General features: G+C 36.3%; 1 protein-coding gene and 1 pseudogene across 1 annotated transcript; both read right to left on the bottom strand.

The window, feature by feature from the left end:
* Positions 1-917: 917 nt before the first annotated feature.
* Positions 918-9,002, bottom strand: LOC132125258 (hyaluronidase-4-like). The gene is made up of 4 exons (XM_059536571.1): positions 8,843-9,002; positions 3,821-4,812; positions 2,971-3,060; positions 918-2,230 (listed from the first exon to the last, which is right to left on the bottom strand). The coding sequence occupies exons 2-4, from the start codon at positions 4,772-4,774 to the stop codon at positions 1,766-1,768; spliced, it is 1,509 nt and encodes a 502-aa protein (XP_059392554.1). The 5' UTR covers positions 4,775-4,812; positions 8,843-9,002; the 3' UTR covers positions 918-1,765.
* Positions 9,003-20,592: 11,590 nt separating this feature from the next.
* LOC132124818 (hyaluronidase-like) lies at positions 20,593-25,801 on the bottom strand (annotated as a pseudogene).
* Between the last annotated feature and the right edge of the window lie 371 nt (positions 25,802-26,172).

Raw genomic sequence — 26,172 nt, 5'->3', positions numbered from 1 at the left:
TGATAAAACATGGTCTGATTATCCTTCAGTCTGAAACGGGACAATCTGTCGACCTCTATTACAGTTTGTAGATTTTGCTAATTAAAAGTATTCAGAGTACTGAAAGGTGTTGAGGCATAATACTTTTCTTTGTATTGAGTATCAATCATTCTGGCTTCATTCAAACAAGAGCAAAAAAATACAGTTTAACGTACAATCATAATGAGTTTTCACACACCACAGCATTCTGTGGTTTAGCAAATGCAGACTTACATGTGTAAACATACATCTTCATAATCTTTGGTTTAACACACATTTCAGGAATTTGGGGGACAAAACAACAAAATGAGACTTTGTACTTTAACGAAATTCAACTAGCTTCAACTCTGTTTGTGTCCACTGAGTTTTCTCATCATTAATATGATGAGTACAATGATTTATTCTAGTGTGCAATATTGATAAAAGCTTAAAATATGATGAAAGATATAAAGATTGATTGTTTCATGTAATGGTATAACTACATGTTGGCATTTGTACTGTTTTATACAATTCAATAAAATGAGAACAGTAACATCTGAACAAGTTTTTTGTATACTATATTATAAATTGAAGCACATTTTATTTTATTATGATTTTAACCATTAGGCTAAGGATTATTTTTACCCACTAGCACAATTAACTTCAAATAATGATGAATTGCTATAGAATTATTTTAAGTTTAGCTATTTGGTATGGAGCAATTTTGAAAAATATAACATTTGGTCAGTTTAGATTATAAAGCAAGACATATTTATATAATATGTGGATCTTACCTCATTTAGGTAAGTTTTGCATACCCAGCGCTCCCTTATTTAAAGAGCTCTGATAGCAAGTATTGTTGTACGTGATAAACTTGCTAATATACATCACGAGAAGCATCTTGGTGTCAGTGCTTTGTAAAAACAGACTGCATAGATTTAACCTTTCCTGTCTGAAAACAGTGGCAAGTTAACAATCATCAAGCACGCATCCAGAACAGTTATTAAAAAAATATTTAGACTGAAGTTTGTGCAAACAAGGCTTGCATCTCATCTACATTAGCATACAGCACCATTGTAACAGCTATCATTTTTTCAGTATTGCAAAATCACAAATATTAAAACCTGACTTGTCATGATGTGCCATAAAGTGGCTCTTTAGCCGCTTTTCATTAAAGGTGAAGTTTATCATTTTTCTAATCTGAGATAGAAGAAAATACAACTGTAATTAAGCTTTGTAGGTTGCTAAGTTTAGTTGTCAGCTGTAATAAAAATTAATTGCAGCATGAGCTATTTGGTATCTCTAAATCAAATTCTCATATATATTTATCAGCCATTGACCAACTTGCTTTCAAGCTACTATCTATCAAAAAAAAATATTTTGGTTGACAACTAGTGTAAACTTTGGCTCTGTAGCATTTTAAAAACATTTATCTGTTTGTGAATTTGGCCAACTGTATATGCCAACAGTGTCTTAACGAATGATGTGAGTTTGGGCGGGGCTATCTGTTTATTCAACCAATGGAGGACTGTTTGGAAAACCAGTTTGGAAACATTAATTGTTATTTTTGCAGTTCTCCCTGAGGCCTGTTTCATATAACAAGTTTACCAAATAAGCCAGGTTTATTTCAGTTAGTCTGACTAAATGTCAGTTGATTTGGTTCAAAGTAAATCAGACTAACTGAAATAAGCTTGTCTTCTTTGGTAAACTTGTTTTATAAAACAGCCCCCTGATGATGTCAGTGGTGCACAAAATAGACACTTCACCTCTAAATAGAACTGAAGTTCAACAAGAGGAGCAGAACAGTCACGATGAGGGTGTTTTGTAAAGGCACAGCACTATCCTGTATATCATTGTCGACCTCTGGTTTCTTCTTTTCCTTCTCCACATCCTCTTTGATCATGTTGTCCTCCTCTGTCTCCTCTGGCTCTATGCTATCACAGCGCTCTCCTTCATACCCCTGATAACAGTGACAGCGGAACTTGTCGGCCAGCATCTGCTGCTCGTTCTTAGATTGCTGTCTGGTCACGGTGAATGTGCCATTTCGATTGGACAGGATCCGATAGCTTCCGCGGCTCAGGTGCAGGTAGTGTGGTGCCTGTGGGTCTCTACGGACACATCGCCCATTGGACTGACACAGTAAGTCGCTACAGATTTCTGCTGCCCAGGTAACGTTAGTGATGTACTGACCCAGTCTATGGTTCAGAAATGCCTTTACTTTGGAACAGTTGTGCTGAGGGTACACAGGAATTTACAGTAAGTTAAAATTGTTGCATTAAACTACAGGAAACTTTTGCAAAGTCTGCTGGCAAATGTATTAATGTATTCTGTATTGAGCCAGAAATCAATGTAAATGTCGCACTGCATTGCAATCATTGTATCTGGTGACCTTTTGCATGTGTTAAAGTGTCGCTGCTACAGAAAATATCTAGAACAGGGTTTTTCAAACTTTTTGTTGACACAGAACCCAAAATATGGTGGTCCCATTAAGACAGTGGTTCTCAACCAGTGGGTTTTTATTGAAAAACATATGGTTCTTGTAACTTCTAGAATCACAAAATGAATTGTTTCAATTTTTGTTAATTGTATATCTTGTGTAATTTATTCTGAGATTGCCATGAAAACATCCTTGATGCATGGCATTAAAAAGTTAAATAAATAAATACATTACAATGGATCACCTTTAAAAATTTGCTGTATATTTTACTGTTATTCCAACAAACCTGCCTGCAATTTTCAAGTCATCATGAACACCTTGATTAGATGTTTTAGATGTGTTTGATTAGATCTGGAGCTAAACTCCACAGGACAGTGGGTCTCCGGAAGCAAGGTTTTCTTGAAAAGCTTGAAAAACTATTAACTAATAAGCACAGCAGTCTTGACTAATGAGACAAGAGTCATTGTAGAAGAAGGTACTTGTGAACAAATGTTTTGAGATATTTCAGGTATATCAAATGGTGTTAAAAATCTCACCCTTGAAGAAGTGAGGTTAAGATCCCCCCAAATGACAAATCCTGCAGCACCCAAAGCAGCGCTTTCTCCTATTGTATGTATCAAGTCTTTCTGTGAAATGAAAATGAATAAAGAAATGAATGTATATATGTATATAACATCATTGCAATGAAAATTTCCTAAACATTAATAGTATAACTAAAATTATTAAAAGTGTGTGTTCTGTTGGACCACAAGAGGGAGCTCTTGATTTCAGACTCAGTTTATGGCCGTTTCTGAAACTGAAGGCTGCATCCTCTGGAGGTTGCATTTGTAGGCTGCATACGTCATAAAGAAGATCTTATTTTAGTTATAAATTGACCATTATTCTTAGTTAAGCATAAATTGTTGTAATATGCTCAATGTTATGCTCGTTTAACTGAAATAAACCAGGCTTGATGACGTGTGCAAATGTGACCTCCGGAGAATGCAGCCTTCCATTTGAGTAATAGCCTTTATGTTTAGAGAAAGGGTGTCCAAACCTTTTCCTGGAGGACCACTGTACTGCAGAGTTTAGCTTCAACCCCAATTAAACACACCTGAACCAGCCAATCAAGGCCTAGGTGTGGACTAGAAACTTCCAAGAAAGTGTTAAGGAGCTGTTTGGAGCTAAACTCTGCAGTACATTGGCCCTTTAGAAATGCTCAAATCTGTCCAGAAATGTTAGAAAATTATATAAATGTTATTATCCCCATTTGTTTTTGAACATATAAAAATCTGAAGATTCAAACAGAGATTGTTCTTGACGGTATGATAAAATTGTATTGTCAAATTTTACATCTTGAAATATATCTTGTTATATTAAAATTTCTGATTGAGTTTAGGCTCCTACCTGGGTCAGAAACGCCATGGCCTCATCTCTATACCCCAAGCGTGTGTATACATATGTAGGCAGCTCATAGGGCAATGAGGTAAGGGAGGCCAGTCGCAGTGACTCCAGTACCCTGTTCTGTGAGAAGTGCAGGTTGTGAATGCTGTCCATTTGGCCTTTGCGTATAGCGAGGGCTGGAAAGAGGGCAGTGCTGCTGTTCCACAACCAAAACAGCTGGTCATTGCGTTTGCTCTCTTGGTGGGGGCATGTGCCATTGTAGTCATGTGCATGTACATTGTAATTGTGACAGTCAGGGTAGAGATAAAAACCCCAGAGTCCATGCGGACGAGTTTGTGTGCCTAGCTTCAGTGTGCCCTGCATGAACTCCTTGGCACTCTTCTCAAAGCGCAAGCGTGCCAGCTCTTGCACCTGTTTGTCGGTCACATTAAGGTAAGCCTGTGTAATCAGCTCGCTTGAACGCTGTCGGTAAATGTACTTTTTGTTCCAGTTACGATCCCACTGTGGCCGCCAGAACTCCCAGTCGATCACAGCCAAGCCACGAAAGTCTTCCGAAGGGATGAAGTGTGCGATGTCTTTTCGGGCTTTGTGAAGATGTGCTTCAAGGCTGCTGTTCTGAGGTAGGCCTCCATTGATGGGAACCCCTTGCTCGTTGTAGAAAGGGTAGTAGCCCAGGCGGTTGGCATAGAAGATTGTGACATTTTGGCCCGTGTGGACGGCTCGTGGACTGCCACTGATATGGAAAAGATCAAGGCTGACATCGATATTGTACTTCAACATACACATATCCAGTGGAGCATTCCAGGCTGCCAGGAAAGGCTTGCGGCCCACCAGAGGCAGCTTTGCAGGTTTCTGGCAAAAGGCAGAATTTACCAGGATCAACAGCCAGGAACAGAAGATGGCACAGGCTACGGGCACAGTGTGGTGTTGCAAGGCCCCACAGGGCACACCGGGCATTCTGCTACGTGACTCAGCACAGGCAACTGTCAATCATCCTGTGAGGGACAAAAAAAAGAAGAGAGGTAAGTAGCACATAGAGTTATACAGTGTTTGCACAGTAACTGGTATGTTTTACATTTGCATGATTTATCCAGTGCAATTTGTGATCAAGGTAGATATTTTAGCAGTTCATGCACGATTTGAAACTATGAACTTGTTGACCATGATCTAGTGATTTAGCAAACTCTTAAATTAAATGATAGCTTAATGTGAAATGGCATTTGTAAACAAATTAAATCATGTGGTGTATTCAGAGTCAAACAGGATGGTCAATTAATCAAAACAAAATAGGATGGGAGTGGAGTGGACTTGGTACTGGATTTCATGCCAGAGTTGACTGGATTTCATACCTGTAGCTGTAATGTATATATCAGAACTGAGCCAATCCTGAATGTATGAATCAAATCAAAACGATCCCTAAATAGCTATTTCATTAACAGTAGACTGTGCCACCAAGATGAAAATCATTTCCAAGACAGTGTCAGTTTTTATTTTCAAGTTGACTTTAAGTGCTGTCTTAAATGCATGTTCATGCAACCTTTAAGTTTATACTAAGTCCAGTGGTGCAAAGAAATAAAGCTATTATGACTAACTGTAAAGTGAAATTAGCTTGCAAAACTTTGCAACTAAATTAAAAAAAACAGTATAGACAGCCAAGAAATACAAACATTTTTGCTACTTGCACAGTAGATAATGTCTAAAATGGCTCAGGTGTTTATCTTTAAGATGGAACTGAGGCCCTTTGTCCAAAGTCTTAAGCCAAGTTAACTGTGAAGGGTAGGGAAAGGTCAAGCATAAACATAACATTTTTTGCTTCAGCTTGGTTTGATTCTGAGTCAAACGTTACTTTGGCGGTTGCAGTCATCAGTCAAACCAGCAGTTAACCACTAGGGTAATGGCCAAATCCAGCCACATACTCTCACCAGTGTGGCGCCCACATAGCCATAATCATAGCTGCCCTTGCCAGATGCCCTATCTGCATAGTAGAACATTAAAAGACAAGACAAAGGGTATAAATTTCATTGCATTAGATATAACCAACTGGCATCTGCTAACAAATACAACTAACATTGGTGTCAAAATGAATTTTAGTAGATTTATAAAGTCAGATGCTCTCAAGTGTCGAAAAAACTTTTAGGACTACGGTAAAGCAAAGCACAGTATACTAAACCTCTCATCTGACTTTCATTATTTCATTGTGAATTGGGAAAAAATTTAAAATTGTGGTTTTAGTAACAGCCTCCAAGTTCATTAAAAATATTACAGGATGTTCTTAAGTACCAGATAATCAAGAGTCTCAGTTTCTCTCAGAGTAAGGCATGGAACCAATTACTATTAAGCATTGCAGTAACACGTGTATTGCGAAGTTATTAATGCCAGTCATCAGCTAAATCAGAGGTTGAAAAATGAGGTATGGCGTGGAATGTTGTGGATGAAGGCAAATTGTTTAGCCCTGTGGTGGTTGTGTTATTGAATGGAAAGAGCCTGGCTGAGAGCGCCGTACCTCCATTTTCCCCCAGGACTGGCGCCAGGCCCGTGCCATGAGGGGGAAGAATTAAACCGCTTCCTGCATAAGACCTCTGCTTTGCATCGAGCTTCATGGCATTTGTGCAAGGAATACCTTCACACACTGATAATGTATAAATCATTAATTGTGGCTTGTGACAAAGGTTGTTAAATATGTAGAAGAGGAAGGATCCCACATGTGATTATGCCTAAGTATGCGAGGGAATTTAAGTGGGGGAATGAATAAAACTTTCCATGAAGCTTTTGGCTTAGCCGTCAATAAAACACTTGAAGAATTGAAGTGATTGTAACTGTATTTCAGACAGATTTATTTATCTTTGAGCTTCCTCAAACCCTCAGCCCTCTCTGGCAATAATTAAGATGCATGTGGCTCAGTGAGAGTGGCTTTTACAGAAACCTTTTCAGAGAAACCACAAAAGGCATGGAGTCGACCTGATGCTTGGATTTCGATGGGACTTCATTCAGTCCCATCCAAATGTGAATTTGCTCCAAATTGGAAACATAAATATGATTGAGCCAGATCTACAACAGGAGACAGAGAGGTTTCTGGAATCGCCATAAAGGAACCTCAGGGCTCCTCAAAAGATGTGTGGTTTAATATCAGTGGCTGTAAGGATGATGCGAGGCAAGTGTTTAATCATTTGTTTGCGTCAAATGAAACAAGATAACATTCTTTGACATCCGTAGCTTTCATTGTCATTACTGATATTTTCCATTTGATCTTTCTTCAAAGATATTTAAATCCAAATATCACACACACCTAGATCACAGATAAGAGGTCTAATTTGGTTATTTATTGCTGCGTTTAATGCTCGAACGGTAAACAAAACCTTAAAAAGATTAGCTTAATCACAGTGGAACCCAAACAGAGATCTACGTCAGGTTAATCTGAAAGCGTGTTTTGGTTTGATGGAGGAGGATTGTTTTCTCTTAAGTAGTCAGGATAATAAGTGATCTCTTCAGGATCAAAGAATCGTATTTTGGGCACTGCTGACACAATAAGCAACTTCTAAAGCTGCCTCTGAGTACTGCTGACAATGAAATGGTATAATGATACTACATTTTTGCCATAAATCACAAGTGGTCTACATAGTGATCATAGGCTCCTGGGAAACATTGACGTTAGAGGCAACCGTGTTGGTTTCTCCAGCCAACGGAAGCTTTTTATCCGGAAGTACGTAAACTCATCTGTAAACTCTTCCCTCTGATTAACTCACTTCAAAATATTTACAGAGCCACTGTTCAAAGACCTCAGTGGTGCCACGGCACATTTCCTGACAGTAAACTTTAAATTAAACCCTTTGAGGAACACATATATTTGGAATGAGCTAATTAGGTTTTCTTTCATTTGATTTCCTTTGCGGAGAGGTCTTGCCCTAAAACTTTCCCATTCAAAATAGTCACAACACTGTTGAAAATCCCCTTTACACTATTAGTGATACAGTATGCATTAATATTAAAATACTGGCTGATAATTATTTTCACATTTTGACAGATAACCGATAACAACTCTATACGGATCTATGCAAATTTTATTTAAAAACTGTATTAAATGTATATCTAACTTTACAAATTCATTCATTTATTTTGTATTAAATGTATTTTACTATATTAAAATGTACGGTTTATACAGTTTTAGGAATTTAGGAATAATGTACAGTATAAAAAAATTACTTTTTGAGATTGGTAAAGATTGCGTTTTACAGTGATTTTAAATGTAGTGTTTAGAGATATTTACATTAAATAAGCATTAAATTATGACAAATGTAAAAGCAGAGAAAATGAGCACGATTAAATATTTAATATTGATAAAGATAAATTTAAAAACCTCTAATATCAGCTTATAAAACATTTGATACTCAAGTATTGTGCATTCATATTTAAAGGTCTTCGAAACGCCATGTAAACATCTTTGCCTCAACTATCAAAAGTGGGCAAATATTGCTTTTTGGTAGCTTTTTTATGTTTCCAAGACACAAGATTAAAAGAAAAAAAATCAGTAAGACTTTAGTACTGTGTAGGGACCAATTCTCACTATGAACTAGTTCCTTATTAGAATGCCTATATGTAACATATTGGCTGATTTTTAGCACTTATAGAGCACATATTCTGTATTAGCATGTTCTACATCCCTATTCCTACCCAATACCTAAACTTATCAACTGCCTTACTATTAATAATTAGGAGTTTGAGGCAAAAGTCATAGTTAATAGTTTTTTAATCACATTGCTTAACAAGTTAACTCAAAGTATGTGGCTACAGTCATTCAAAACATTCAATGATGTCTGACTCTGGATACAAAGCAGGAAAGAAAGCGCTGAATTACAGAGTATGCTTTACTGAGAACAACACAGACAACATTTTTAGCAATGCTATAAGAAGATGGAATGTGCCTACTTTTGTCAAACCCTTTGTTTGAGAGTGTGCTGATGTCAACCGGGTCATGCGAAGTGTGTATATATATAAAATATTGAGTCTCCGTAATTAGAGGTCACTCACCTGTAGATCCCACGCCGCTGTCTCAGACACATACGGCTGACGATACACTACACACACCTCTCTGCATCTACAGTACTCTAGCATAGTTTTTCTCTGTCTGCTGAAAAGCCTACCCACTGCTTACTTATATACACAGCAAAGAGAGAGAGAGAGACAGTGTGTTTCCTGAGAGGGAGGAGAAAACAACCACAGAGCCACAGCGAGAAAACCACAACACTGCGATTAGAGTGGAGAAGGAGGGAGGGAGGACTCCAGTTTAAATCCTATTGACTGAGTGTGTACATGAAAGTAAATTTGCATGAGTGTGTGTGCACCTTTGATCCTCTAGACACTGTGCACAGCATCTTACCTTCATCCACATCACTCAGCATTAGCTGGGTTTGTCATCCTCCAATCACCTGGCTGTATTCACAGGGGATTTTAATACACTACAGACACAGCCAGGCCTTGTTGAAGCTCCGGGAGAATCTTTCCTGCTCGAGTTACTCTCCCTTGTGGCCTGTTATTGTCTTGTTTTTGTCTCTTAGTCACTGTCTTTTGTGTCTCTAAAGTAGACATTTGCCAAGAAATATCACTAGTGGCTGAAAATAAACACAAAGCATTATACATCCAGGGATTAAGTGGGCTTTTTTGGGGGTGGGGGACCCTAAAATAGACACAAAATAAATAAATAAATAAGAAGAGAAATTAAATGAAATATATTGTTTTCCATTTAGATTCTTTCTTTGTCCTCTTTCTCTTAGAGCCATCATCTACATTTCAATTAATGTTAATAATAAAAAAAATATATATATATATATATATATATATATATATTATTTTTTGTAGTTTATGTAGACAAAATAATATTATAGCATTTTTATAGCATCAAAATTATTACTTTGATTTGATTTTATAGTAATCAAAACTTATAGTATTTGGGGAAGTCGTGGCCTAATGGTTAGAGAGTCGGACTCCCAATCGAAAGGTTGTGAGTTCGAGTCTCGGGCCGGCAGGAATTGTAGGTGGGGGGAGTGCATGTACAGTGCTCTCTCCACCTTCAATACCACAACTTAGGTGCCCTTGAGCAAGGCACCGAATCCCCAACTGCTCCCCGGGCGCCGCAGCATAAATGGCTGCCCACTGCTCCGGGTGTGTGTTCACAGTGTGTGTGTGTGTGTTCACTGCTCTGTGTGTGTGCACTTCGGATGGGTTAAATGCAGAGCACGAATTCTGAGTATGGGTCACCATACTTGGCCGTATGTCACGTCACTTTCACTTTTCACTTTCACTTTTAATATAAATAATTATTAGCCTGAAAAATATTCAGCCTGCTGGATATATTTAATTTATTGTAAAATGTGATATATAACCTTTCTAGATCATCTCACCCGGTTAAAACCCTGGATACATCTCAAGGTGTTTTTCCAGCAGAGTTTTGTAGTGAAATGACTGTGTATTATGATTTTCCTGGTCTTAACCATGAGACTTATGCATTTATGTTCCCACATTTAAATTTTTTCATGCCTAAATACACACATGACCCAATACACTGCAATAATTTAACTGCAAATATCCATGATGTGATCTCTGGAAGCATTAGTTGAATTCCTATGGCAAACCATGCTAAATTACCATGTAAAAGTTATAGTCCCCAAACTTTGTTAGCACATTTTTCTCGAAAACACTCCCTTCAACCCTAATTTAAAGACATGTGCAATAGTCCTGTGGTGCAGCTGTCGCTACATTTATGGGGTTCCTCAAGATCCTTGGCTCATAACGGAGATAAACCAGGGATGCTGATTACCTTTCTCAAACAAAGTCTGAATTCTCACCAAAACCGTACTTTCAATACTCAGTTGGTGTCTGGAATCTTGATAGATACATGCTAGATGTTGTAGTAATTTTGTGTTGTTATTCGAGCATGCAGAGGTTAGCAGAATGGAATGGTTTGTTGACAGCCAGGAGTCACCAAGTCATCTGCTATGTAAGGCGTTCAGTATAATGATAGGGTCTAGGTCAGTACGTAGGGGTAGTGTTGTCTAGGAATACACAATTTTCAAACTAAAGGCCTTGCACTGTCAGTTTGTGCATGGTCCCTTTGTTGTATATAGTTTCATAATAAAAGATACCAATTTGGGTCAGTGATGTAAACGATTCACCACGGTAAAAAAAAAAAAAAAAAAGGAAACCAGTTCTTAGAAATATACTATTTGTATTCATGTTGGTTTCATGTGAATGTAAATTTTCTAAACATGTTTTAATATATACAAATTATTTCTTATCTTGAATACCAAGACTTATTTACCAAATTAAAGAGCTCTGGATACTGGCACAAAATGGTTTTGACCTGGTCTTTATGTGGGAAAGCTAACAAAATCTACTTATTCAGGAAAATAAAATCTCATCATGACTAACCTGGACCACCAACACACTGAGAAAAGCTACTTTAGATCCACTGGGTGCCGGATACTGTGTTCTGGATTGATTTCTTGCCACTGTCCGGCTTCCTCATAGTGCAGTCAAAGTGAAAATGAATTTATTCAAGATGAGTTTATTCAGCGGCGGGAGATGAGGTTGATGAAGGCTGAGGAGGTTGCCGTGTTTCAATAGAAAACCACATTCCCACATTTGAGGGAGTGAAAAGGTCATGTTGGGACTGCACTTTGGATCATTGGAGAGCGTGTTCCTATACCTGACCTGTTTAACTAACTTTAACTAACTAACTGTTTGACTTCAACCAACAGAGCAGATCTATTCTTAGGATATGACTGGCTTGCTAGTATAGTTTGACTTAAATTGTATTAAGTCAGGCAAACAATGGGATTGCAACTTAGTGGTTTCAAACAGGTTTACATGTTAATGAGACTACAGCTGGCCTCAATGTTTTTGCTCATGGTGATGCTTCAAATATTAAAGGACTCATTTTGTCATGTATACTTGGACAAACATGTGAAGACCTAGCTCGACCAAGCACAAAAACAATGTAACTAGCTCCATTAAAACGGCATGTGTAAACATACCAAAGTCCATGAAGTTGTACTTTTTCAGAGGTTTTTTTTTTTCAAACTAAAGATCTAAGCTGTTGGTGAAACCTGCTTTAACATGCTTCTTTCCTTTTACACTGGTCTGGTTTTAATCTATATTCAACTCTAGTCGACACATGTGGCCATTATATTAGCCTGTTGGACTTGATTTGGATCTAAATGTCTAGCTAATAAAAAGAGAAGATCAAATTATGATTCTGTGAAGATTGTTTGGGTGATTGAGAGCTGGGAAGTGGGGTTAATATTGATGCTGAACGAGTGGGATCTGCAGAACTGTAGAGAAACCAATGAGGTCTAGTCGAGCACAGTCATCAGATTCCAGACCTCAGGGCCGCTTGCCAGACCAAGTGGTCAGGGAGCCGTTTTTCTGGCAGTGTACCACTGAGGAACATACGCTTGAAGACTCTCCCTCACACATTCGCTTTCTCTCTTCCACATAAGAACGAAAAATCACAAATGAGATTTATTCACCCGCAAGCCATCCTATGTATGTCTTTCTTCTTTCAGACGAATACAATTGGACTTATAATGACAGTGAATGGCTGTTGAGATTTTGAAGCAAAATAAAGTGCATCCATCTACGTCATCCACTGGAACGCCACTTTATCGTGAACGTGTGACAGTTAGCAAAAGCTATCTGATTACGATTTATAAAGTTGTACTTATGGATATTTTTCTTACACAAATGCATTGATTAATTTCAGAAGGCCCTTATTGACCCCCTGTAGCTGAGTGGAGCACTATTTATGATGGATGGATGCATTTTTTGGCCTTCAAAATCTCAACCCCCATTCACTCCATTATAAGACTTGGAAGAGCCAGGATATTTATTTTTTTATATAACTCCAATTGTATTTGTCTGAAAGAAGAACGTCATATACACCTAGGATGGCTTGAGGTTGAATAAATCATTTTTGGGTGAACTGTCCCTTTAATACCTTAAGTGTTTCTACTAGACAGTAATAAGAGAAACAATGTCTCCTTTCAAACTTGAGGAATAAACCTCAGTTATTTTTTTTCTTGAGAGTTTTAGAATAGATGTTGATGGTGTCTCAAACTGTTTTTAGATGTGTCTGCAATCAAAAGTCAGATGTCTTAATTTGAACAGTTCTTGGCAAATCATTTTAAAATGAGTTGCTAGATCTATGTTAGGACCATTCATTTAACAGCTTTATAGTCTTATTTTATTGTCTCAATTGTGTCTGTTCTAAGGAGATTTAAAAGAAACATCTGAGAATGGTAGTTTAGTACATATGTAATTTAGTAAGTATGTTTTGCATAGTTGAGCTCCGTATGTATACAATGCAATGTATAGTCAAATATTGACTAAATACACATTTAATGTCTTTCAAAGTAGTTTGCTCACAACAATAAAGCCATATATCATTGGATGAAGCTAAGCTACAACTGCATATCCTAGGTCTGTAAGTTTGGCTTTGAAAACTGGATTGGTACAATTTCAGTCAAACTAACACGCTTGCATGATATTTTAAAAAGATGAATTATTTCTTTGTTGTGACAAAAATGGAAGTAGCGGCAGTTTTTCTTTCATGTGACATGTCTGAATGAAATGGATGATTGAAAGAAATATAGGATTAGAGACGTGGTTCTATTAATCGATTGTTGATTGAATGGATGTAGATGTAAATGCAAGCTTGAGGTCAAATGTAAGAAAGGGGCAGGGTTTAAGTGGACAAATTGATTGGATATACAACATATGTCAACTGAGAGAACACAGTTGGTAGATCTGGTTGAGATTTTGATTCAAATTTGAGGCCAAAACAAATAGTTTACAAGAAGATTTATAACTTGCATTTAGAAAAGAGAAATTCTCATTTCATGCTTACTTAAAAGTGCATGTAAACACAAACTTAAGTAAGTTCATGACCTAAATACTGAAAGTGCAAATTTTAAGCAGTAAAATGTTCCTCTGGGAATGGCTGAATGGTTTAAATAGAGTATAATCCTTAGAAGATTACAGTGAGAGAGCATAATGTCAGAGCAGTGAAACTGCAAATGTTCATCTGACATTGACTTGTTACATTGCAGATGGGGAGACACCATGACAACAGTGGTGTTTTAGTCATTTTGGTTACATTGCATCCAAGATTGGGCTGTGAAATGTGCTAACAAATGGCCTGTGTAATGACGATAAAGTGTTTTGTTGTTTTTCCCAAGCCTTTCGAAGAGTTTTATTCAGACAGTAAGTAAATTACAGACTTCCTGTCTCTGGGTCAACTATAGCAACAATTAGCAATGACTGTGTGAGTGTGTGTGACACACCCCACAATCTTCAAGAGTCATGCTAATGCTAGCAGCAGAAGTGTGCATGGGCTTATGTAAAAATTTGTTTTAGTTGTTGGAGCTGTGACGTAGTGGTTTGTGCACAGAAAGTGGTTGTGGGTTTGAATTTGACCTGCATTATGTTATTCCCAGTCCAGTTCTTTTACATCTGTCTAAACTCTCTAATGATATAAAGACAAAAAGCCCCAAAAATAAAGCATAAAGTTTGGGTTTTGCAGCAGTAACCTCCAGGTTGTCACATATTTATGTTATGATTGCATTTATATTATGATTGGAGTGTGATAATGTGGATATTGAATGCCACATATTCTTTGGTACAAAACCACATTTCATCGTTCAAACTGGGAGGTCTGTTTTATTAAACCACAGCATTAGGAAATGCGACCCTACTGTTGATTTAACAGCACTTTAAAGTTTGTTGTATCATGTATCTAGTGTTTGGTTTGCTTGTTCAGGGGTAGTCTTTATGGTATGAAGTATGAAACGCTCTTTGAACTGCCCTTCTTAAGGGCAAGCAGGCTGGCATGTGATCTGAACGTCTGCAATGAAAATAATGATTCTTCCAATGCTCTCAGTGTTCCTCACTTAGTAGCTTTTGGCATGAGAAATTATAGCATAATTGTATGGAAATATTCCCTTCTCATTCTTCAAAAACAGTATTAATGTAAACCAGGTTTTGAGCAGAAGTTATGAATCATTTATGGAGTTGTCCTTCAGATGCACTTGATGGTTACTGGAAAAGTTGTATGTAATACAGATAGATGTTAAATATTTTGAGTTATGCTAAACGCTTTACAGGTGTTGCAAATTTGGAGAAAAGAACTTGACTGGAAAATGTAAAAGCTTTTACATAAGACAATTGTAAGAATTATTTTGTCAAAAATGGGAGCTTTTTGCACCAGGCTGATGAGTTTAAATTTTGGTTTTACTATTTACACGAGTCATCTGAAAATACAAGCTCAGTAGCATTTGGTTTTTAAACAACTTTCCGCTTGCCAGCTTGAGTTGATTTTCTTCAGCATTGCTAAAGATGTAGTTGTGAGTTCTCTGCCACTAGTGCCACCAAACAAAACTGCAGAAGCATTTACTGTTTTTTAACATTTAAGTTTCTAAACACTCCTCAACTGCCATTGGTTGAACAAACATATAGCCCCACCCAGTAGTGGCTCCTGACTGTTAATTTAGGTGGGGTAGATTCTGGGTCGTAGCACTAATATATGAAAAAAACATTGTGTAAACTTTATATTCTAGTCTCTGAACAAAGAACAAACAAAATTTTGGCAGTCCTTGCGTTATCCTGTGGGTGGCGCGCTAATGTTGATTGACAGGCTCGGAAAACAGCTTAAAATGCTGTATTATAATTGCTTTAATATAGTATTTATCACCTCCAAATGTTGATTTAAGATGTTACAAGGTGTGGAGCAATTCGAGTGAGGAAAGACAATCATTTGTCTATTCTCAGGATAATAATAATAAAAACACAATATAACCATATAAAAGCTATTCATGTGAGCACGTAATAAACTAAAGAATTTATACTTTGTTAATTTGATCCACTACTCCAAGTAGAACAAACACACATGCCAACTAGTTAGTGACCTGATGCAGACACATAGCTGAAGCGGACTGATATTGTCTTGGCGGAGCGAGGTTCACGTAACATAACGTAAAAATAAGCAGGGCAGTCTCAAATCTGCCCCTATGGCTCTCAATTAGAGTGCGCAGCAGTTCCCCTTTTCAGCGCAGATTTACGTTGCTGGGCGCTGTTGAGCTCAGAAGGGCTCAGGCACGGTCTGCCCCGGTTAGTATCATTTATACATGCCTGCTAAAGCCATGCATGGGATTTTAATATATACTGCTTACTTTACCACTTAAAATAGCATTGCAAATCTGAAAAATATTTGTTGCAGAATGCTAAACACATTTACAACTTATGGTCTATGTTGTGGATGAATATTTTGCCCATATAGACTTAGTCAGTGTTGCCATGCTGGACTGCTTAATAATGTCTGACAGAGCAACAGTGAGGGAAATCTGCCTACACATGGCTTACTTATACATGTCTCTGCATATTAAGATAGGATAGAGCTGCTTAACATTAAAAAATTACACACTTCAGCTTTAAGTCCCACAGACAAACATAAACAAGCAGCGAGTCAGGGACTTACCAGCAGTAGAAGCAGCAATGGGTTTTGTGGCAAGCGAATGAGGCAAACAGGTGAAAAGCTTAAGATATTCTGTATATCAGGTAACGCTAGTTTTGGTATATACATGAAAATGTGATCTGTGACGGGAGGAATATTTGGCATAGCAGGTAACACTACAGCTCCACAGTGACCCATTAATAGAGCATTTTAATGGCCTCCTATAGTTAGCTTTTAGAAGAACAATGTCAAAGCCATTCACACTCCCTTCTGAGCAACAGGTCCAGACAATGAGCTCGTATTTTTAACCATGGGTCATAACAAATGAACCTTTGACTTGTAACCAAGTAGTATTATACCAGATGCTGCACTTTTTAAAAGATTTGCTTCTGGTCTGTGACATCAGTGAGTTGTGGATTTGACAGTCTGAAAATATCAGCATATCAGGCCTCTGTCAGACTGTTTGAGAATGATTCATTATAGATTGCAGTGATTCTTCATATATATATATATATATATATATACACATGTTGTAGAACTTATTCCGATATTAACACTTTTTTATTATTAGCGATTAGGTTTCTACGCACTAATCTACTGTATGTATAAAAACCCAGTCTTAATATTTTAATTGAATTACTATAATAATTTGTTAACTTTAAAATAATTGTAAATCAATAAACTAATGGTTACCCGCTGCAAAGAAAATTCTTTATTTAGTTGTGTTGTGAGCATTTGCATCACCTGCTGTCAAACTGATGAAGATATTTTCTTGATTTTTCAATTTGCAAATTTTCTATTTGCATGTGTTTTCTGAAGTTGCAGTGCAATGAGCTCTCTCAGCCACCATACTTTACACACATAAATGTTAATAATAATATCACAATAAGGACTGAGCAAAAAAAGCTTGACACTTTACCTGCATGATGAACTTTACCACTGATATATAGGTTTGGCTGTTGCAGAAATGAAGGAAAACATACATTTAAAGAATTAAAATTATGCTGACCCATTTTTACATAAACTAAGACATTTACAGTGGTAGTGGCAACCCATATTTAATGTAATACCTGTCAGTGGGTTGGATAAATGGACATGTGGCACATTTTAGCAACCCATAAGCTGTAATTAGTGGTGAGAGAGTGGGGTAATGTAGACTGGTAGTTGGTGGAGAAATTATGGAAGGGATCGACGACATCACCAACAAGACCTTTTCCTTTCTCTTTGGTACAGAGCTACTGCTGACAAATATACTTAAGACTCACTTCTGTTCAGAAGACACTTTAAGACTCGACATTTTAATTGGGGGAGGGGGGTTACAAATATTTATAGTCCCTTTTTTTGAGTACTGTAACTAAATGGTAATACAAATGGTAGTGAAAATAATGTACCATGGTATTTACCAGGGTTATTGTATAGTTAACAAAAAATTCAACTGAAACTAAAATTCTAATAATTAAAAAATGTGTTGCTTGAAATAAAATATTAAATCTTATTTCAGCTAGAAGCCAAAGTGACATTTCTCATTTTAATTTAGTTAAAATTGAGGTTCTAAAATGACCTACACTAAAACTGAGATGTAAATGAATAAAAACTACAGACATATAAAAAAATACTCCAAACGAAACAACAACATTATTATAACTACTGTTAAACTGATAACTACTATAATTCAAATGAAAACAATCATTTAAAAATATTAAAAACTATAAAAATTACTGAACAAAGCAGGTTTTTGTTAACTACTTTATCCAAAGAAACATTTAAACAAAGAAATAATTGTTGTACAGTATGTCTAAAAAACATGGTAATGTCCAAAACAACATGTTTTGCAGGCATTATCATCCTATTATCTGTTGTTAGTGGTGAATGGTGTCAATCCAAACCCACAACTTTTTTCTTTTTTTTTGGACATGTGCCTTGGTACTAAAATGCTTTTTTAAAAACATGTCCCTTGGTGTCAGCATCCCAAAATAATATGGTAGTTTTTGTTACTTTTATGCAAGTTACATTGTAATATCATTGTTCAACCCTTAAAAAACAATAATAAGCTATTGGTAAAATGTGAATCTTGATATTTTTTTTACATCAAATTCTGCAATACAAGAAAGCATGACTGATTTCAAAACATTTAGAAATGTTTTGCCCAAAATTATAGCATTTGTATTCTGAAGGAATGTTTAGCTAAACAATAAGCCTCGAGAACATTTCTTAACGAATGGTTCGGTGTACATAAATCATAGAGGACACTTGCAGAATCGAATGTTAATAGGTATAAACGTATGAATAATTGGTGCATTAATTCAACCACATTCATTTTTGTCGTTCCTGGAGTTAGAAATGTACCTCTCTACTTCATACTGTACTTCTCCTTATTGCAAAAGACACAAATACCCACCCACCCGCCTAAACACACATACTCTAGTGCTTTGATGTGGTCCCCATTGAGCACAAACTATGGAAATGCACCAAATGACCCCACTCTCTCATATATATGGGCGTTTGTTTCTCTCTTAACTTCCCGGCAAGGGGTCTGGAGGTGCTTGTGTTGGATTTGTCTGTCCCACCCAAAACTTCAGGAATTCCTCCATCTCTAGATCAGGTTCCAGGTCTGTGTTTGCGAGTGTATCCTGGGCTCCAACCAACAGCTGTGAGGTGTGTCTCAGTTATGCACGACCTTGCTAGTCGAAAACCTTTCCTCACATTCCCGCTTCTTACGTGCGCAGCCATCCAGGTTCAACAGATAACATCAATGCGTATAAATATTCAAAACCAGCCATGCGTTTAATGTAAGACGCCGAATCCATTTTGGAGATGGAGTGTGTTTGTTTTCTGTACATGTTGATTTAAGATTAAATTAACCCTCTAAGTTCCATTAATAACAGACAAAATGAAAACAAACGTATCTTTACTGAATGTTTAGCTTATGTGCAAAGCACAAAACCTCCTCTTTCAGTTTTTTTGTGACTCATTTTACCCCTGACCAAATCAACAATGGTCTACATGCACCACATTGTTTGCAAAAAACATTTTTTATGTAATTTCGTAGCCAAAAATCAGACAAAGGAGTATTTTCTCCAACATCAGAACCTCAAATCCCTTAACAGAGAATGGGTGCTACAAAAAGAGAGATGTTATTTAGCTTATAATAAGCAGGAGTCTCTGTTTTCCCAGGGTTGGTAATTTATTGACAGTTTTTTGCTGACAAGCTGAATCACAATCTGCGGAGCCTCAGTCTACACTGAGACATTTTGGTCAACCAGCTTTGCCTTATTACACCATGCTGTTATGTCTAATTTCTGGGGAAATAGTTGAGAATATTCTCCTCGGTTTGGGTGGGGAAGGAACCATTTGGAGTCAATTTTAATGAATCATGATGTTTTTGTGCATACTGTAAACCCAAATGATAACATCAGAGTCCACTTATTACATAAGATGGATGTATTTAAAAAAATTGATTAAAAGTTGTTCATTTCTGTAGCTTTTACTTGAATTTTTCATCTGCAGAAGAGACCAGGGGTAGTTGGCACACTTTTCGCTCCAGTGAATACTATAGTGGTTTATTTTTTAAATTCGATTTCATTATAAATGCCTGATTACAAAAAGTTATTAAACATTTACAAAACGATTTATTAAACACATGGTGACTTGTAGTAAGGCATGTTGTCACACTATAAGGGGTAAGATTAAAATGTCATAATTAAACCGAAACTGGTTGTGCAATATTGTATATATTTTATTTACCTTGAAGTACCTGTTCAAAAGAGTTTTTTGATTTACTAACAAAAGAAGTTTAAAAAAGTAACTACTTCATGGATCTAACAGGTACATTGGTTATACTTTGTTTTTGATGCAATAAAATAACTTTTTATTTGTTCATTAATCAGACCACACTGATTATGCTGTAATGCTTTTTGATTAATTAAACAACAGTTTAAGAGTCATCTGTACATGAATAACATAACATTTGTTCTGTATGCTTTTGAATCATTAAAAATTAAAAAGATTTAAAACAGACTTTTGTTCATGAATGGAAATATGGGTAGCTACACTGATTACGCTGTATGAATATCTATATCTGGTTTAAAAGACTCATTTGCTCATGAATTGAATAACACCAATTGTGAAATACTGCATTTTTGATTCAGTAAAATGAACCAGTTCAAAAGAGTCAATTGTTCATGAATCACACACCATACTGAAAAAACAGGTTGCAAAAAGGTTGCTTGTTTCATGATTTAGACTAAATTCGTTATTGTGCTGTGTTTTAATTTTTTTTTTGTACTAGATTTAAAACTAGTGTTTGAAAGCAACATACAAAACCACTTCTAGACTCAAACCTTTACCGTCACTGAGATAGCTACAGCTAACTTTATTTCCTTGTCCTTTTTACTTAACATACAGTCCAAAGTCCCATGTACCCTGCTCTTTACAGTATCAGACACTTAATAATGGGACACAGACCCAAGAACATGATGACAGACAGACAGGAGGAGTGAAGGGACAGGAGCAGCATAGTTCTCACCAGGACACGGTCTCTCGGGTGGGACGGGACAGGTTCTGTTATTGGAGGCATCGTCCAGCCCTGGTAACACGGACAGGGGAGCTTGTGTTTCATGTCCAGGTTATGATGGTTGTTAAGAGTGGGTTGAGGTGCAGGTAGGCCCCAGAGTCCAGGCTCTTATGAACACATCTGCCGTTCTTCTTGCACAAGGCCTTGCTGCACAGCTCAGCATCTGAGGTCACATTGATCACATAGTGACCCAGTGGACCGTCAATTAACTTCTGGACTGTCAAGCAGTTTCTCTGCACAAAGGCAAACACATGTTAAAGATATTAGAACTTATATAAACATATATACAGTCCAGTAGTCAACATTTGAAGTAGATCAAAACCTTTCATCAAAGTTGTCCTAATATATTTTTTTATATTTATAGTTTTATATTATAGTTTATATTTATATATATATTATTTTATTTCAGTTAATGCTTTAATTTCATGTAAGAAAATGTTTTTTAATCTTTTCCTTTTAACTATAATAACCCTAACTAAAACAAAACACAGTAAAATAAAACAAAGCTAAATAGAAATATTACAAAAATAATGATAATATGTAAAAAATTACTAAAACTAAAATAAAAATTATAGATGCTATAATAGTATATAGATAATAAAAAAAACTAGTTGAAAATTGTACAACTGTTCATACTCATTTCCCTCATTTTTACATTTAGATTAACTTTGCCATCATCTAATAATAATTTCAATAATAATTTGATAACAGCTAAATATAATAATCTCTACGCTATACTGTTATGATGGTTAAATTCACTTTTTTAATACTTTTAGTTTTTAATGTTTTCTTTTTAATTTGTTACGCAAAATAATATCAAATTAAACTTCTTAACTTTTCGCATGATAAAGTGTGTTTCTGTTAAACCCTATTTCCATCAACTTCACTGAAGAATGACACAACTTGTCAGAAATTTCCCCTGAGTGAGTTCAAATGTTTAAGCTCATTTACGTGTGAGACGAATAAACATAATTCCCATTATGTCATGCAACATAAAAACACATTAGCATTTTGGTAAATCTTTCCATCTGCTTTAGTTTACTCTCATCCCTCTGCTGTTTGTAAACAGGAAATGGGATTCACCCACAAAATGATCATGTGTCCTTCAGGAGCACGTCTGTCTCCGTGTGATACAGTGCTGTAAATCACCAGATACTGAGATCAGTCATGATGATGCTAGTATTGTTTTATTTTAGGTTTAGATGATCCTTTTTTAAAATATGAATTGAAGAAAAATTGTTTTCCTGCGCTTTAGACATGTTTAATATGTTAATACCATCAGCTCAAAGGATGCTGATCCTCAAATGCGATTGGTTACGGTTGCTCATATATTAGCAATTATTAGCTAAAAAATGCAGCCAATCCAATCAAGGAGATTTCATGTTGGATAATATTGTAAGCATTTAGAGAATTATTAATTCAGTGATTAAATTTGTTCTGTGTTTGATGTACATTGCCATATGTAAATTTGATTGAAACAAGAAATAAATACTTTTATTAAGCAAAGACGCATTAAATTGATCAAAATTGACACAAAAATATGACGCAGCAAAACTTTTTGTTTTTTAACACTGATACTGAATTATACTGAAAATTCAGCTTTGCATCACAGGAATAAATTACATTATTGAACATACTGAAATGTAAAACAGTTATTTAAAATTGTAATAATATTTCACAAAATTGCTGTTTGTTCAGCATTTTTGATTACATAAATGCAGCCTTGAGCTTAAGAAACTTTCAAAAGAATTTGAACAGCACTGTAAATAAAGAGTACCTGAGATCTTGCATATTCTGATGAGTCCCACAAGACCACCGCTCTCTCCTATAGTGTGGACCAGGTCACTCAAAATTAATATTGTTTTTCTTTATGTTAATGCAGAAAAACAAGAGATCGAGTCATATAGTAGCAGGTCTGGAAAAGAAATGTGTTATTAGTTTTGCTCAATACAAACATCACAATCACAGGTGCTTGTATGTAGGTTTAGCATTTGTATGTCAGCCATGAATGATACCTTAAACCATTTGACTTACTGAGGAGAGGTGTGTAATCACTCATTTGATTTTTACGCTGAATGGAAGTAAAACAATACAGTAGACCTACATGTATAATGTAAGGTCTGGAGCCTGTTCTATCACATTGAACATATGGAAGCAATCGGTTGTAACCTAAACTAGTCATAATAAGTACATTACCTTGTGATGTACCTCGTTGTCTAGAAAGGCGGGTGGTCCCATCAAACTGAAAACACGTCTGCAGACCTACTGCAGAGTTTGATTTGGAACATTCCACTCATAATGAGGTGACAGATGAGTGTTTAAGCATATCTCTGGCATTTAAGATCCTGGGGAAGAGGGTGATTTAGGGGGTGGGTCTGTCACACAAGTATTTGACGAATGATTAAAACAATGTGTGTTTGACAGGTTCCTCTTGATGGCTGGAAAGCGTGCAAAGTAGCAAGTTGGTATGGATTAAAGCAGCTCTATACTTTCTAAGCAGTTGTTAAAGGTATAGTTCACCTAAAAATTAAAATTCTGTCATTAATTACTCACCCTAATGTTGTTCCAAAAGACCCTGGTTCATCTTCAGAACACACAGATATTTCTGATGTAATCCAAGAGCTTTCTGACCCTGCATAGACAGCAACGCAACTGACACGTTCAAGAACCAGAAAGATAGTAAAGACATCATTAAAATAGTCCATGTGATGTCAGTGGTTCAAGAATACGTTTTGCAAGCAAAGAATACAAAAATTTCTTCTCTTCCATGTCAGTCTTTGACACGCATCTAAGACAGTACCACGACGCATACACATTAAATTATTGAATAAAGTTTACTTAATTAAGAAATTATTTAAAACTAAAATTAGTTAATAAAATATAATTTAATCAAATTAAATTAAATATACATACATACATGCACATATATATATATATATATATATATATATATATATATATATATATATATATATTATTATTACTTTTTTTTTTTCATCAGGTTAGATATTATCTATCACTCAAACCCCTTTCTTTACCTGTCCATTGGTCTCACATATATGCATGTTTGTAGTTCTAATCAAATTCTTGTCCAACGCACAATGGGTTGCGGGCAATATAAACCATTAGAGTGTGTTTTTACAGGAAATAGTTAACCATCCAGGTACCTTTGGGATACTCATTTCAACATACTATGACACACTAATTCTAATTTCAAATGCTATTTAGGAAAACAGTATGCAAATTGGGATGCAGTATATATAGCAGTAATTATATTACTGTTCATACCAACACATGATAACATTCTGTTTATTATAGCCAATGGTGTGCATTTTGGGACGGGGCTACCTGTTTAACCGACCAATGGCAAGGTGTTTGGAGAAATCGGTTTGAAAATGGTCATTGTTTTTGCTATTCTGTTTGTTGGCAGCAGTTTAACTTTTTCCCCTTTTTAAATGATAGAAAGGCGTAAAAAAGAAATTACAAGAAATCAGGTTTTGGCTCATTAGAGCACATTCTTCAACTCCTATACCATATTTAAAATTTAATTATTAAACTTTAACCCTATATTTATATATTTGTTGTCCTATCACTTCTGATAGGACAACAAATGCAATGCATAGAAGGGACTGGAATAGACAAAAATGGACAGCGTATAGTAATTCCTAGCAATCGAGGCAATCCTCATGGCCTCCTTGACATGGTAGTGCACAAATTTAACAGTATTAGCTGAAGACTTGAGCTCATAAGACTTGAGGCGTACTCTCCTTCCAAAGCCACATCAGGTGATCATTGCACACATGCTCTATATTAGGACACTCTCCAGTGTAACGCAAAAGAATCTGCTTGTAGCCATACTTTTAACAGTCAGGAAATAGATAAAACCCCCAAAGGCCATGCGGCCTTCGACTCTCTGCCAGATCCAGTATTGAGTTCATGAGTACTTCTCTGGCTCTCTCAAAGAGCTCCTGCTTCGTTTCCACCTTGCTTTGTGGCCAACCAGGATGCAGTTTCCTTACAAGCTCCTTGGATTTGTTCTGGTAGATGTCCTTCGAGCCCCAAATGTGAACCCTCTGTGGTCACCAGTTTTCCCAGTTGATGACACCAAGCCTATGAAAGTCCTTGAAGGGTATGAGCTTGTCGATGTCAGCTCAAGCTTTGCTGAGGTGCTTGCTCAGGCTTTGGTTCGGAGGAAGCCACCCTTGATAGGAATCCCCGAGCTGGTGTAGTAAGGATAGTATCCCAGGTGATTGTAGTAAAGATGGTCATGTTGGGGCCGCTCAAGGTTTCGTCGTTGTTTCCAACAATGTTGAAGACACTAAGGTCCAAATCCACCTTGATAAAGAGACAGAAGAGATGTTATTCTCATCATTTGGACCACAGATAACATTTGCTAGATTATTGACACATGTTGAACCTTGAATCGAAGACGCCAGGATTCACTAGGTGCATTCCACACCACCACTAATGGACGATGGGATAACAAAGGCATTCAGGCCTGGTTCAGCTGATCCGCCCAAGCCAGCAGTGATCCACACTCTGCCCCTGCCAGAAAGCCGATCAGTGCAATTGCCCGAATGCCCTCATAGATCAATCAACCCACATGCCACAACCTAGAGAGAAACAAAATATGAAAAATCACATTGCTGCTGAAAAACAATGAATACATCATGAGGGTCATTTGGCAAGGATAATCAAAGACGTGGTTGAGTGACAGACAAATGAGGGTCATTGAGCCGTGGTGCTCTAGATTCCACAGCACAATGATCCTCTGTACTGCACCCAAATAACTGCCCCCTCATTTTAATGCTCATTCATGTAATTCATTACTTGATTAGGGGACTGTAATCTATCAGAACTGGGGATTTTGTATTATTTACTAGTATTTATTCATATTTTAAATTAGCTTTTATTTTAAAAATTGTCTGATTTTTGTTCAATGTTTGTTGAATGTTTTGATTTTTAGTAAAAAATGTGTGCTTTTGTCATTATTATTATTATATTATTATTTTACTTTTTATATGTACTGTAAATGTAATTTATTCCAATTTTAGGTTCCAAACTTATTTAGGTTGTCAACATTTTATTTATACGGTTTAATTTATGTATTTATTTTTTGTAATAATATGTATATTTTATTTCAGATATCAAAAACTATTTGAATTATTTTAGTTAACAACAGCATCACCGTCTAATAATATATAATATTATATTATATGTTTTAATGGCAATGTATAACATTTAAAACTTACTGTACAATAAAACATTTGAAAATCTTTTACT

The sequence above is a fragment of the Carassius carassius genome, chromosome 43 (assembly GCF_963082965.1).
Source record: "Carassius carassius chromosome 43, fCarCar2.1, whole genome shotgun sequence".
In the NCBI taxonomy this organism is placed as follows: Eukaryota; Metazoa; Chordata; class Actinopteri; order Cypriniformes; family Cyprinidae; genus Carassius; species Carassius carassius.
Note: the sequence above shows the minus strand (reverse complement) of the source record. Positions and strands in the feature narration are given on the sequence as shown.